The sequence below is a fragment of the Puccinia triticina genome, chromosome 18A (genome assembly GCF_026914185.1).
Source record: "Puccinia triticina chromosome 18A, complete sequence".
NCBI lineage: Eukaryota > Fungi > Basidiomycota > Pucciniomycetes > Pucciniales > Pucciniaceae > Puccinia > Puccinia triticina.
The window spans coordinates 829,043-844,454 of NC_070575.1; the positions used below are offsets into that span (position 1 = coordinate 829,043).

General features: G+C 44.8%; 2 protein-coding genes across 2 annotated transcripts; both read left to right on the top strand.

Moving 5' to 3' along the window:
- Positions 1-1,869: 1,869 nt before the first annotated feature.
- PtA15_18A98 (uncharacterized protein) lies at positions 1,870-4,980 on the top strand (the record flags this gene model as incomplete). Its single annotated transcript, XM_053165057.1, has 5 exons — positions 1,870-1,878; positions 1,954-2,068; positions 2,147-2,532; positions 2,716-3,135; positions 4,963-4,980. The coding sequence occupies 5 exons, from the start codon at positions 1,870-1,872 to the stop codon at positions 4,978-4,980; spliced, it is 948 nt and encodes a 315-aa protein (XP_053028597.1).
- Positions 4,981-13,384: 8,404 nt separating this feature from the next.
- Positions 13,385-14,080, top strand: PtA15_18A99 (uncharacterized protein; the record flags this gene model as incomplete). The annotated part of the gene is made up of 3 exons (XM_053165058.1): positions 13,385-13,401; positions 13,575-13,713; positions 13,826-14,080. 3 exons carry the CDS (start codon positions 13,385-13,387, stop codon positions 14,078-14,080), a joined length of 411 nt encoding a protein of 136 aa, XP_053028598.1.
- Between the last annotated feature and the right edge of the window lie 1,332 nt (positions 14,081-15,412).

The window sequence follows — 15,412 nt, forward strand, 5'->3', positions numbered from 1 at the left end:
AAATTTATGGCGCGGATAATATCCACAATGAAAACATTTCTGAAATTTTGGGACTGTTTGGGTGTGTAACAAAAAAGCTATACAGTTAGCAGTAATTTTCCTACTAAGCCTGCCGCGCACCCCTTATGTCTCTGGGAAAAATTCTGAAAATTATCAGGTCATGAAATTGCACATGTGCCATGATACTGTGAAATTTTTGGGGCTACTGGGGCACAGGAAGCGATATTACAGGTCCCTGCCGCGTTAAAATATGATTTTTTCATGTCAATTTTCTCTAGGCTCAAGGAGACCCCTAAATAACTTGATTATTTTTTAGGGGGATCATAAAAAGCCATTTTATTGATTCATCAAAAAATATCTCAAGAAATGCAAGCCGTTTTTTTGGTGGAAAATGCAGTGCGCAAAGAGCCGTGGCAGAAGCGCGCACTGGGGGCTGGACGTCGAGACGACGTCCCCCACAGTGCGCAAAGAGTTTTCCGCAGTGCGCAAAGTAAGTCCGTATAAATATAGGTGATATAATCACCGGTTAATTCAATAAAAAATACAAAATTCAACATAAAGCCTCCAAATTTTTTTTGTAGGCAACCTACAGTGCTGGTCTCTTCAACTGTGAACCTAGAATCAACTTATCCAGCCATCTTCAGCACCATAATACCATTATATCACTTCATATTGGTATGAAGTGATATAATGGTATTGTGGTGCTGAAGATGGCTGAATCAGTTGAATCTGATTTCAAAGTTGAAGAGACCAGCACTGTAGGTTGCCCACAAAAAAAATTTGGAGGCTTTATGTTGAATTTTCTATTTTTTATTGAATTAATCAGCGATTATATCACCTATAATTATATCGGTGCCAAACAGGGCCTTAGTTGAGAAGGCCGACTCGCGCGCAGGAGCCGGGCCGGTGATCAAGTGGTCAAGTGGTTGAGGGGCCGGGTTCTGGTGCGGGGGAGTAGCCCTCTAGCCCACCTCACGCATACGCGCAAGCTAGGCTACATCAAACTTAGCACAAGTCCCTCGCCTGCCGGGGGGCAGGGGCGCGAAGCGCCTCGCACGAAGTGCGACCTCCCGTCAGGGAGGGACTTGCGTGCAATCCACGATTCCTGGCGTGAGAGCCCCGCGTGCAGTTGGTGTTTTTTGCAGGTGGCCAACTTTGTGCCCCCAAATCCCCCACTTCCCAGAGGGCATGTTGCCCGCCTCTTGAACCGGTGAAAGACCTGCATCTCCTCTTCAAATTGGTGGTAGGCATGCCACCATTGCCCTCCTCCCATGAGCTGGAGATTGGCTCAAAGGAGCTCACTTTCCAAGAATCCTTTGAGATGACTAATAGAGTTGTACAGTTCTGTACAGTAAATCTCACTCCCTACACGGCCACTTTTCCTCCATGATTGGAAATTTCAACCGGGAGGATCAGGCCTTATATTGGGAGCTACAAGGCTCAAATTGCATCAAAAGAAGCGCAATGCCGAGCACTCCTTAAGTCCCGAGGGGCGACTTCAACAGATGAACGGTTGATTTTTAAAAAAGGAAAATGTGAAAAAAAGCCTAATACAGGCGGATATTCCTGGGGCTCTCAGGCCAGGTACAGGTTTTTCCAGGTAAGCCTCTCTGTGAGACAGAGACCCTGCGGGGCTGCCCCTTCGGGGCTCTCACAGTGAGGCTTTGTTAAGCTCGAGGCTACATGACCTGCTTGACAGTGTCCTCAGGTGCCCCGGTCGGGGTCCCCCGGACCCTCCGTTCGAGAGGCTTAGTTAAGCTAGGCAGAACCACCAGTTCGGTATTTACATGCGTGACTCTTTGCTCGCATCGACACACTTCTCAGTTCAGTCCAGCTTACTCGCCCTCCGATCGATTGTGCCCCTCTCCGATGGCCCAAGTAAGATTTCCTCTCTGCTTCCTCCAGAAAGTACTCGTAGCATGAATACTGAAATCTCTATTTCGAACCTATCAGCAAGCCGAACCCGACTCATCAAAACTTGACACTGAACGCAATCGCTTTTTGAAACTCCACTCCCTTCATAAGGATCCAGCCCAGTTATTCCGTGAACTGAAGGATGTTGCTGGATGTATGTCATTCTCCTTGATTGATTACGAGCTTCTTAACATCAACTGATTTTTTTTGGCACTATTGACGGCTTGCGAAGTGGACAAGGTCCAACAACACAACAGCAGGCTGGAGAGTGTTTTTCAATTTTCCGAACTCGCCGACTTAAAGCGAATGCGTGTCGGCATGCGCTGGATCAATTTTATCGAAGGGAAAGTAAAGGGATCTTTGAACGATCTCACGGATGCGCTCGATCTCACCGAGCAAGCTGACGAAGACAAAATCAAGGAACTGGTCCGGTGTGCTTACTTTGTCCGATTCCCCATTCACGACGCCTCAAGATTGTCGAGAAGAGAGATGCTTGATGCACTTGAGGGACCTACCACTCGAGCCAAAAAGAAACCAAACATGGCTGAAAATATCCAGTGGTCTACCGAAATCGTCCAGCAAGGTTTTAACGCAGAATATCAGAAACACGATCTTATTGTTCGCCCAACCCTAGAAACCCTTGAACGTTATGCAGGGCAATGGGAAAAAGATACACACAAGGCACCGTACACTTCGATTATCGGCCCGAGCATGTGCGGCAAGACTCGATTACTCAAGGAGCTGGCTGCGCACGTGTGTGTGGTATACATCTGTCTCCGAGAACCCAATTCCAATGGCCAGCCTCCTCGTTCCGAGATTGCTAGCCACTTTTTCCCATTGGTGGATCCAGAACTCGACATGACGAAGCATTATTGCCACTTATTGGCTGCGATTCTCAACACGGTGTCACAGTTTTTCTCAAGGCCGGAGATATGTGCCATGAGCTTGGAAGATCAATTATCTAAGTGGTACGAGCACAGTTTTCAAATAGACAACACTCGGAAGACTCAGTTTACTACCCAAGTTCAGAACGAAATGAACAAGATCCAGTTAAGCAACGTAAAGTCAATCCCGGGAGACAAAGAGGCAGCCGACTTAAGGACAAGGCAAACTTTCGTACCCGACGCACCCGACTTAGAGACGATCACACCTGACTTGGAGACGATCACACCGGACTTAGAGACGATCACACCCGACTTGAAGACGAGGGAACTACTTGCTGTTGCGGTTGAAAGCATGCATTCAAGCATGAAAAACAGCGGACACGGAAATCTCAAAGTCCTATTGGCGATAGACGAAGCCAGCATGTTGATAAATCATATAGACCAAGAACTCGAGATACCATACTTTCGCGTGTTTCGTCGGGCTTTATCGGCAATACCTTCCTCGATGGGGTTCTTTAGCGTCTTCACTGATACAACCTCGCGGGTCGCCAACTTCAATCCTGCTCTAGACCGAGACCCCAGTACTAGGTTCCACGGTGTTGGAGTTGATTTATTTGCGCCAATCTACAAAGTCTCAGCACTTGATGTGTTTGTCTCGCAAGACCCACCGAGTTCATGGGATGAGTTGCTATCGCCGGAAAGGCTCTTTACCTATGGCTGCCCATTTTATGGGCTGTATTTCAAGGGCGCAATGCAAAAAACGCCACGAAATGCCGTCGAAACCACAGCGCTGATTGCCAAGAAGAAATTACTGTTGACGACTCCCTCGGGTTCTCCCCTAGCATTGACCAACGCGCAATGTTTCGCCATACTGGGGTCCGTGATCCAGACTCGGGTGTCCTTACATTCGCCAATCAACTCGCAGCTCGTTGCGAGTCACGCAGCGCATTGCATGTACATCGACTCAACTCGAGAAATGATTGTCAGCGATTATCCACCGCAGTTCGTGTATGCATCAGCTGCTAACGCGGTTCTTGCATCCGACGATGCGCATTGGATCGAGTCCATCAATACTCTTGCTTCTGCAGTAAAAAAAGGACTCGTCGCCCTCGGAGACGCCGGAGAAATGGCGACCAGATTAATATTGATACGCGCTATGCAGAAAACAGAGGCAATTCCTCATGAGAACGGCCGTTTGATCCCGAATGGATACTCAGTGCGATTGGTAGACTTCATCAAAACCTTGAGCGGGGAAGACCCAAGCAGCATGAAATTTGACTGCAAAGACGCAAATGACAGAAACACACTCTTAAACAAAGGGCGGATATTTTTCAACCACATTACCCGGATCTCATACACGCCTAGCGCCACCGACTTATTGGAGTTTTTGTACCGAGGCGTTGCGGTTCAATGCCGAAGTCGGGAACCTGGATTTGATGAGCTGTTCACCATCTATCTCGCACCCACAACTGAATCTCCAGAGCTACATCTCGCCAACATCACATTTTGTGGCGTTCAAACAAAAAATCAGGCTGATCCAGTTCGCTCGGCGGCAAGTCCCGATTGGTCCAAAAGTTTTGCTGGTATTCAAGGGATCAACAATCCGTACCTTGTTCTCTTATTCAGCTTGAGAAACTCTAGTAGTTTCAAGTGGAAGCCGCCGGAAGACGCTAAGGACGATCAAAGAGTTTCTTACCAGTTTCTTGGTCTGGACAAAATCGCTTGTCTTACGTCTGAAATGCGCTCGGCGCTAGAGCGGCTGATTACCGCAATACCAGACGACTTGCTGAATCTTCACGATAATCTCAAGAACAACAACACTAAAGATTGGGTCGAAACCAAACATTGGGTCGAACAATTGAGCCCAGTCTTCTATCCGAGGGCTCCCAAGCAACAGACGCCTCAGACACCTGCACCTTCCCAGAAACCATCCAAACGTTGCAGAACCTGAAAGCCGTCCAAACAAATGTGTAAGCAGGCCAGCAGAAGTACCAACAAGTCAGGATAAGATCCTCATTAGCTTTTGTTTTGCAGGATAAATCTCTCCGACCATTCCAGATAACAACAATGTGACGATCCAACACAGCCCGCCCTTTGTGAATCTTGTTGTCTTTGTACCCCAAGCCGTTGACCTAAACCTGAAGTTGAATCAATTAAACCAAAGAAGGCCGGATCTAAGTAGCCCTCCTTTGTGACAATTTCCCTCCGTACTCTTTTTTTCTCGTTAGTCTCTGCTCCGTTAGTTTTTTTTTTTGGTAATCCGGATGTATTTAGACTAGCTACCACTATAAAACAGCGCTTCTCCGCTACTTGTGCCCTGCTTAGCACGCGCAAAATCAAGGGTTTTTTCTGGTGACTTTCAGAAGTGCTTAGCACAGCGGCCCAACTGCTGCACACAGCACAAATTAGATCAGCAACTTAGGCCATGTTTGGCAGCATCATATTATGCAGTGTAATGTTTAAAACCCACTACCCTTACATATTGTAAAACACACTTTTTTAGGATAATCTTTTGTAAATAAACTGTCATAAAGCTTGACAGTTTACCTCCAAAGGATCAGGCTATATAATGCTGCTTTACATAATATAAGGTCATTATTTATTGCATGATAATGACACTTCCAAAAACAGCCTTAGCAATCAATCCTGTTAATCATGGAGAGCCAAGAATTGCTGCTGCTCATCAGCTGAGGCAGGCTGATAATCCGGCAACTCTCCTGATCAACAGCTAAGAAATTATCCTGCACAACAGCTCAGAAATACTGTTTATCAGCTGCTGATTAGTCTTGTTGATGCAGCTTATTAATCTTGTTGATCAGCAGCTGGGCAATCATGTTGATTAGAAGCTGGGAAATCCTTGTTTTCAGCAGCTGAGCAGTGGTTGGAAGTTTCTATTTTGTTGAGTTTCTTTGCCAAGACTTTCCTTCCTTCCTTCCTTCCTTCCAGAAAATATGGCCAACTAGATCCAGGGCAGAGAAACAGCAAGAAAACCTTTTTCCAGAGATATTTAGTCCAGCTTAAATCTTAAAGAGTATCCTTTCCAGAGTGATGGCATATTCAAAGATAAATTTTCTGATCTGAGGCAACACTGCAAGAGCTATGCTTTGCTACAAAAAGTGGTCCTTTGTGTAGCAAGGCAAAACCCTGCTACTCTAGATCCAGAGTAGCGTTAGCACTAGCAGAAAACCAATATTTAGAGCAGTAGCAAAGTGCCAGCAGCGCTACTGCAAATTCGAACCGCGTGTAGCAAAGCGGGATTATTTCTGATTTTGCTAAAGTTTAGCATAGTGGCCAAATTGGTGTTTTTTAGCGCCAATAGGTTTTAAGGGTGGCTCTGCCACCCTGTGACCCTTATTGCAATCTCAAACTAATCAAAGAATGTGATTGTTTTAATTTTATTACAGCAAAGCAAGCCACAGACACCAGTACACAGCAAAGAGCCTGGTCTAGCACATATGCATTCACAGAGAAAACCAATGCTCTTTTGCTTACCTAGAGAAACAAGTAATAATTCATAATAACAGAACTAATTCAAGACATATCTGTTAACTACATTAAGAAGATATTTTGAAGCTCCAATCTGAAAATGCAGATGGAGATCCTGTTGGGGAATAGAGATAGTTAATGTAGTAGTCTTTTGTAGGGACATGGTGTAGATTCAATAGCGGGGTTGAAGTGCTGACTGTTGGGGAAGCCATTGGGATAATCAAGTTGATTGATTGTTAAGAATGGAGGGGTTAGTTGGTTGGCTATCTTTGAGGAGTGGACCATTTATACACCTATCCCAGGACATGGTTGCATCTTCCTGGAATTGGCAAACATCCCCTTCTGGGAAATTGGCAAGGCCCGGCAAAACATTGTATTCCTGGATACGGTCCAGTATCCTCGAATTGACAAACGCACTCTTCTGGCAAAGTGTAGGGATGGTACAATTATTGGCACCCCTGTACCGGGAAACGGTCCCAGCTTCCCAGAATTGGCAAACATCCTCTTCCGGGAAATTGGTGGGGCCCGGAGAGACATCCTATCCCAGAGCACAGTCTCCCTATCTTGGAATTGGTGATATTTCAGCAATGTGTAGGGGTGGGATTTGTTATTTGGAAAACCTATACTGGTGAGGAATAGCATCCCATGCAGGGAAACAGTCTCAGTTTGCCGCATTTGGGGGACTGCCTCAGCTTCACATTCTTGTTAGCAATATGATACCATATGCAAAAGTAAATGGCCAAAATTTTGACACTTTTGGATGGGTACACGGACAATGGGGGCGAATGGTAATTTGATGTTGAGAGACATAAGGGGGTTGGAAATGGAATAAAGGAAGGCAGAATTTGTGGTCAGTTGGGGTTGGGGGTAAATGTATGAAAGGACATGGCGTGTGGAGCAGTGGAGGTCACTGCTTGGCTCTTGCTTGGCGCCAATTGCTTAAAGAGCCAAGTGGTCCATGAAAGAATTCAAAGGTCTAAGAGCATTTTTATTTCTAGTTAGATTTAACTAGATCTCTAATTACAACTTGTAGGAATCTAAAGATAGTAATTGAGATTTCTTTATACCTAAGAGCAAGAGACTGGCCTGTCTCCCCTTTAATCCCTTCTTCTGGTCAAGAATTTTTTGTTGGAAATAAGCACTGTTCAGCTTTGCAACAGGATAAAACTATTGTGGCATCAGCTTGTTAGTTTGTGTGCTTTTCCCTTTTTAGTTGAGACATTTCGTGTCCTTACACTTTACAGGTTCGGAGCCTTTGCTCTTATTTCCCTGTTTGTTTTGCTTTGGCAAAATGCTCCATGAGTCTTTTCACGCTCTCTGTTACAGATGACGTTCCAGTTCCTCTTTTAGTTCACTTTTTGTTTTCTAGAGCTTTTAACCACATCACTGACCGTTTTCCATTTCTTCTCTTTGAGTAGATTCGGTGGTGTGATTGGTTTTGTTCTTGTTGAATTGATCTGACAGAATGGAAGCTTTTAGCATTAGGCTTTAGCTTCTTAACCAGTTAGTTAGATCTCTACCGCTCATCTTTGGTGCTTGCTGAGATTCTTTCTAACAATGGTTTGGGACCAAGTTTTTCCACGTGGCTGTTGCTTGCGGGTGTCAAAACTGTATGCATCATTTGGGCATCAGTATCTTCACTTCCCCTCTGCGCAGTTTTGGACTGCGGGAATGGGTTTGCATTTTGCTCACCTTTCTCCGCATCTGTTTGAGCTCCTGGCATCTTCCTCAATTGATGAGGTCAATGCCGCTTGCCTTGGCTAGTATTCTTACAGTCCAGGACATTTTTTACTTGTATTTTCATTGTACAGCTGGGGGAAATGCTGCCAAAAATAATTGTGGTGTGCCTTTTGGTCCACTTGAGGTTAAACTGCTAATAAGTACTATGTAGCGCAAGAAGCCTAGTGAATGGGGTTGCTTTTGTGCCAAAAGTGTAGCAGGCTAGTCCACTTTTCTGTAGAAAATGCCACCAATCTAATTAATCATCAATCCTCCATCACTTTATGATGTTGAGGATTGAGATTTGAATGACGCTACAGTAGCGCAGCAAAATTGCTAAAGTATTGATTTTACCGCTACTGTACAAGAAGCGTAGTGGAATGCCGCTACTTGCCGCTTAAAATAGCTCTCTATTTTTGTGCCTTTTTTCCTTTAGAATAATAGCAGAAAAGTGCCTAGCCCGCTGCTAAAGCAAAGCAAGGTCAAAATTGCTATGCGCAGCGTAGCCCTTGCGGTGTTGTCTGAGGGTTGGCTTTCAGCATTACTCCATTATATTCTGAGTTTTAAAGACTTGAGATTTGAGTCCTTCACTGAATGTCAAAGAGAGTGACACGAAGGGAACGGAAAAGTGAAATCAAAAGTTTTTTATCATACATATATTTACTCACCCTAGGCCTCAAGATACCACCAAATGGGCCTCAGAAATGGATTATACGGCCAATTTTACCCCTAGTCACCACTGGAAGCATCACTGGAACCCCTCTGGATTGGAAGTTACACCCTCATGGACACGGCCAGCCTCAGTCATCAACCTGTCACACCCCTCAAGTCACCTTTCCCAGGTATACACATACTCAGCCCCAGCCAAACACATACTCTTTTCTATCCTACTTATCTCCACTGCATATGCAGGGGACCAACCCCATTTCTTCTATATTTGACATGTCCCCGCTTCATTCATGCACCCCTTGCAGCTGCACGCAGTCTTCTAACCACATTTCTGCACTCCTTGCAGTCTGAAACCACTCATGCACCCCTTGCAATTTGACATTTCCCCACTTTTTTTATGCACTCCTTGCATTAGTATGACATCATCTTTCATTTCTCACCCCACTTTTTGCCTGTATTTAGTATCTTCTGACACCACTTGTGCGCAGCCCACCAGCTAAAATCCCTCATCCAGGGTCCCACTTGTAGCTAAAATCCCTCACAGTTGTCTATATAAGGAGCTCTTTCCCCTCCAGTTGTTTTTCCCTCAGTTCAGTACCCACCAGTTATACAGATATCACCCATTAGCCTTTAACATTATAACATACCATATCATCCCTCTTATCTGCAATAACCACTGATCTCACTCTCATATTCTCATACTCTCATATCTCCTGGTTGTGTATCACGCACCCGTCACGAGTTACCCCGTTCCTGGTTCAACTCCCGACTAACCTTCTCAGTCCAGACACTCTTCTCAACTTTTTACATCACCCTCTCAAGGACCTGTGTTCAACCCCCACCAGAAACATCGAGTCAACTTTCACCCCTTCCATCATCATAAACCCTCTCAACTCTCACATACCTGTCATCAAACAACTTCATCTGGAACTAGACCAGACCTATCACATGATTGAAACTTGGCAAGCTTAGCTTGGTGGGTCTTGTTATCTGATAGTATAGAAGTGCAGATTTTGCACCTCCATCATCCCCTTCTCTGTAGAGACTGTAAAATGAAGATGTGTCTGGTGAGAGTCAAACTCACGACCTCAGCTATGCTGAGACACATACTAGAGTGCTGCCTTTACCAACTAGGCTACAGACGCTTGTGGCTGCCAGCTGGGTGGTTGGTTGGTAGTGCTCATGGGTTGATCCGACAGCCCTCCATACTGTGGTGATACATCATGGTAGCAGACTAACAGACAACTCAACATCCTCCATTCAGCAAAAGGGTCTCACAACCACTTTTGAGTCTTACACCGTTTGGCACCAATATAATCAGCAATATATTTCACAAATATTTTGTGATTATATTGGTGAAATACCAATGGTGTTTGGCACAGTGATATATTTAATTTCCTGTAATTAGCTACCTCTCAATATATCAGCAGCTCAGACCCGGCAAAACATAAATATCAAACACCCTCTCCACCACTCATGGAGAGGCTTGGCCGGTGCTCAATGTGTACATAAACTCTTGATGATCTCAATGACCAGTTGAATGGTCATCAAGAAGGAGGATACATACACCTTCTAGATTCAGGTGTTGTGTCTTCCTTCTTGATGACCAGTCAACCAGTGATCAAGAGGTTGGGTATACTCCTCTGGATGAGCAATTGAACAGGCCATACTCCTCTGGATGACTGTTTGAACAGGCCATAATCCTCTGGATGACCATTAACACAGGCCATACTCCTCTGGATGACCGTTTGAACAGGCCATCCCAAAGCCTCTTGATGGCTTGTTTTACTGGAACCGGTCAAGGATATTGACTGGTCATCCACATTGAGATTGATCAAGAGGACTTCAACCTTTTGATGACCAGTTTACCGGTCATCAAAAGGGTGAAATCCTCCAGAGACCATAAACAGGTTCTGTTTTTGTTTTTGATGACTGGTCAAGCGGTCATTGAGAGGGAGAAGTTCCTTGGGATGGATTTTTTGCATGGTCATCCCAAAGGTGAACAATCTGTGTTGGACCTGGGTGAAGTGTACATATTAATTATTTTGCATGCTGACAAACGCTAGCAATATATTAGGATCCTGAAAACCTCCTATAAGGGTATTATGGTCTGATCTGTGGAGAGGAAGATGGAGTCTGGGGGTTCTGGATCCAAGATGGTAGATTGCAGGATGATGAAGAGGCTTGGATCTCCAGGCTCTCAAAACTTGTGCATGGTTTGTGACATGTACGTGTAGTCTATGTACATGTGAGTCTGTGCTGCGGAGCCCGTGCTACAGCTCATAACAAAGGGCCTGTACCATACAAAATCTGTTTTTCCCACACAAGGAAAACAGCTTTCTTTTTTCAATGTTCAGTTTATCAAGAGATAAAAAAAACAGCCTCCCATAATTGTGTACCACAACTGCAGGCTTCCTGCACTGCTCTCCTGGACCAAACTGTGTATGTACATACATAAATACATAGAACATGGGTCCGGGGGGATGGAAGGTCCTCAACACTAGACCAATACATTCATTGTGTATTGTTCCAAGATGAGAGGAGGTGGGAACAAACCTCTCCCTTCCTCTCCGACCAATCTATGTAGTAATTGTATTGGTTGGAGAGGAAGAATGAGGGAATTTTACTCCAACCAGTGCAATAGACCAGTCTGTCCAAGGGCAAAGGGGAGATGGATCCCATCAGACCAATACAATGTATCAATTTGAGGGGAACACTCCCCTTCTTCCTCTTGGACCAATTGTATATTGGGCAGAGAGGAAGAAGGGGAGGATTCCTCTCAAACCAATCCAATAGAGTGGTCCGGGAGGAAGGGGGAGAGAGCTACTCTCAGATTGAAACATAATACCGGTGGCAGAACCCCCTCTCTTCCTCTCCGGCCAATCTAGTTGTATTGGTTGGAGAGGAAGGAGAGAATTCCTCTCAGACTGATAACTATATCAGTCTGGGAGGATAGACAGACCAACATGTTGGGTTGGTCCAAGGTGAAAGATGGACCAATAAATATGTTGCATCGGTCCGAGATGAGAGAGGGACTAATACATATGTTGCATTGGCTGAGGAGAGAGGCCCCAGTGTATTGGTTGGAGGGGGGTCAGCAGGAGGAAATTGTGAGAATTCACGCCAAGGCAAAAGGCTTAGCGCTCATAAATTGAGAGAGCGGCCCAAATCTAAATCAGCTGCGGAATGTGGTAAGCAAAGCAAACCATTTCCGCAGTCCAAATCAGCCGTGTGGCGTCGTGAAACTGACACATCACTATTGATGAATGCAGGTCCAACACTCGCAAGCAACAAACTCCGGCCTGTGTACAATCCCGGCTCCAAGCAAATAAGAGCTAGAATATCAGTTGACACCAAAGGTGAGTAACTGATAATTCATGCTCTGAACGCCCAAGATGAAAAAGCTAATGCATCATCCCCAAAACTCTCCTAGATAAAGTCGAGGAGAGCAAGACCAACCAAACCATCCCATCTCAAAGAGAAGTGGAAACAGATGGCAAGTGTTATAGCCACAAAAGCGGCAGAAAGAAACTACAGGCTGATAACACTCACAACTGTGACTAGACATTGTACCGTCATTACTCAGCCGTTTCGCCGAATACAACCAAGTGGGTCACAAGGACCAAAGACTCAAAAAGAGTAAGAGAACATGAGACTTAAAACAAATAACTAGAAAGGTGCAAATGAAAGCTAATGAGCTGTCACGGTACTCAGATTGATGCAGGTCAATTATTGGAACCATTGCGCTCCACATCTTTCTTTCACCATTTTTATTCTCACTAAGAGAGCAGTCTTTTGTTGGAATTTCACTTGTTCTCGCTCTTTCTCTTCCCAATCTTCTTTCTCCTCCCTGACACAAACATGTCACCATTTCTTGTTTGTCTGTCATGCATGTGCCTTTTTTTTATTCATTCATCCAAGTTTATTAAATCCACACAAATGTGGAAATCTAGATCTAAGTTTTGGTGTATTTTCAATTAAAAAATAGCACAACAGAAGAGCACACAATTTAAACAATACACACAGCCATTGAAAATATCCCCAAAGACCCAAAGGCCCTATGGATGACCCTCCAGCTGTGCCAAAGCAACAAGCAAAAAAGGGCCGGTTGTGAAAAACTCTGTGAAAGAGCTGTCAAGGAGGGGCCTAATCAAGCAACTAGGGGGCTTCCAGGGAGGGGGCGGACGAAGCCGGATCCCCTGGGGGGGGGGGGGGGGGGACTTGCCCATCCCTCCCTCTATTAAATACCCATCCACCCACATGCCTTGCATCAGCTCATATCTGTCTTCAGCTGACCTTGTCTCCACTGACATCTGTTGCCCGCCCAACCCACGCCACTAGCACATCTCGGGATCATTGGCTGCACCACCATCGCCTTCACCACTGGTATTAATCGTATGTGCCACGGAGCTCAGGGTTGCAGTACAATATTGACTACGCACGCTCGGCTGTGAGTACCCTTCACACTGGACCAGAAACTTGCTCCGCTTTGGTCTTACTTGCATTTTTTTTTGCAAAATCCTGCCCTTGGAATCTTCTTTTGGTTCGCCAAATACGCTTTGGATTGCAACCTCTTAGTTCGCCAAATACATTTTAGATTCTCCATTTCCTATGTATGTTTGTCAGGCTTCCATTGATCAGTTCAAATAAAGTTAAATATGCTATCATAAACAGTTCTGAGTTTGCAACAACTCGGCACTCCATCGCACACGATGTGTCTCACTGAAAGGTTGACCTGATATATGTACTGTGAGTCTGTGCCTGGCCCACCGGGAACGTGATACTACTGCATCCAACCAGATACCCAATGTGTATTGTTCTTACCTGCTGTGTTGATTTTGTTGCGTATCCAGCCTGTACACCAACAAACTCCGAAAGTACTTTCTAATGTCTGTTGCCAAGAGTACAAAGCTCCGCTCAAACCACCCAGAACTTGAACGCTCGCACCACCAGCCCCTCCAACGACTTTGCAACTTTGAATTTCAAGAACCTCCGTGTCCAGCTCAAACGCGTGAACAAGGAAGTCATCTGTAGACTCAAGGTGGGCCAGCATCATGCATCTTTCTTTCTATACACAGGACTGAAAAGAGTTTTGAAAAACATGCATGCCATGCATAGATTGTGGGGCTGCTGTCGCTGACCGAGTCTACCAGCTCATCGGCGCCCTCCTTGTTGCTGCCCATCCGTCTTCCAAGTGTGAGCATCACCAACCCTTTCTCGCCGCGGCCTCCTCACCCAGCGCACACTTTTCAGGCGACTTGCAATACAACACTCTCCTGATCACCCCATTAACGTCGTCATCCGTGCCGGTTCCCCTAGCTTTTGAGTGGACACAATCAGCCAGTGGTTTAACACCCCTCCGCCAGCATTTCTGGGAAAGACCCAGGCCCTGCAATGTCTTATTTTGATCAGCTTGGTCGCCGAGCCCAACCTCTCCTGTCTGCTCTTGTCCCAGGCCAACCGTCACTCCAATGGCAGTCACAGGGTATCCGGAGACAGCAGCCCTCTAGCCCTTATATCAGATGACAAAGAATTAAGTTGCAAAGATTCCGACGACATGAGGAGACCTGTCAAAGCTGCCAAGCCTTCTTTGGTGGGAGACAATGTGGATTGGATGTGTGCACCACCTGATTTTTGTTAATTACCACTCAAAGGCCCTCCGGCTTGTTCTTCTGAAACTTTCTATTTACTAGCTGTTAGAATTGGTTATTTTTGAGAAAAAATCATAATTTAATACCCAAGAAACACAAAACAAAAAACTTTTGAATGTCTCCAAGATTTGTTCTAAAATATCCTATCCCATTGTATTTGACTGACATGTAATCTCATGCCTCTCAGGCCTGGCATAGGACAAAAGTAATTGTCTTGGATTCACTTAGGGTGTTCAAAGTTGACTTGCATAAAATCATAAAACCATAAAATTATAGAATTCTGAGCTGAAAAAAATATGTACCACCCAAACACTCAAATTACAGCAAGATTTCTAGAATGGTACATATGGAATCATCACTTGAAAGGTTCATGATTTTATGATTTTATGTATTAAAAATTTTATGATTTCAACTTTGAACACCTTAACTATTTATTCTCAACCTGATTTGAGTATGTATACACACATCTGTTTCAGCCACTGAAACCAAACTGTGCAGATTGAAAAAACCTCAACTATACCCTTGTATTTGACTGAAATGTACCCTCATTCCTCTAACAACATTACTGCCACATTGGAGTGATCACCCATGAGCTGGAAACATTTTCCTCTGAAAAGAAAACAAAAATATACAAAGATGATTGCTTTCTGCAATCTGCATCTGTCACCTACATATGCACATCAATTTTCAGGCTGTAAAATTGTTAAAATTAGCACAAATACAGAACCTGTAGCACTGCCCCTTTGAGACTCTAACTGGTAGAATTTTTCACAAGCTCGTAGAATCATTCTTGGGGAAAGACCTGCCATATGAAATTGAAGAGTATCCATGGAGTTTAAAGGAATAGATGATTCTCATCAATTTCACGGACTCTGTGTACAAGGAGGGATGCTGAAGTGGTTTGGTAAATGCAAACAAGTTCAACATGTTAATTTCAGGGCTGTGATGGCATTATGATTGGAGTTCAACATGTTAATTTCAGGGCTGTGATGGCATTATGATTGGAGGGAGCTTAGTATGACACTACTATCAGGGAACAAGTGGGCCTGAAAATTGTGGTTAGTATTTGCAGCGGCGAAGCCGCCTTGG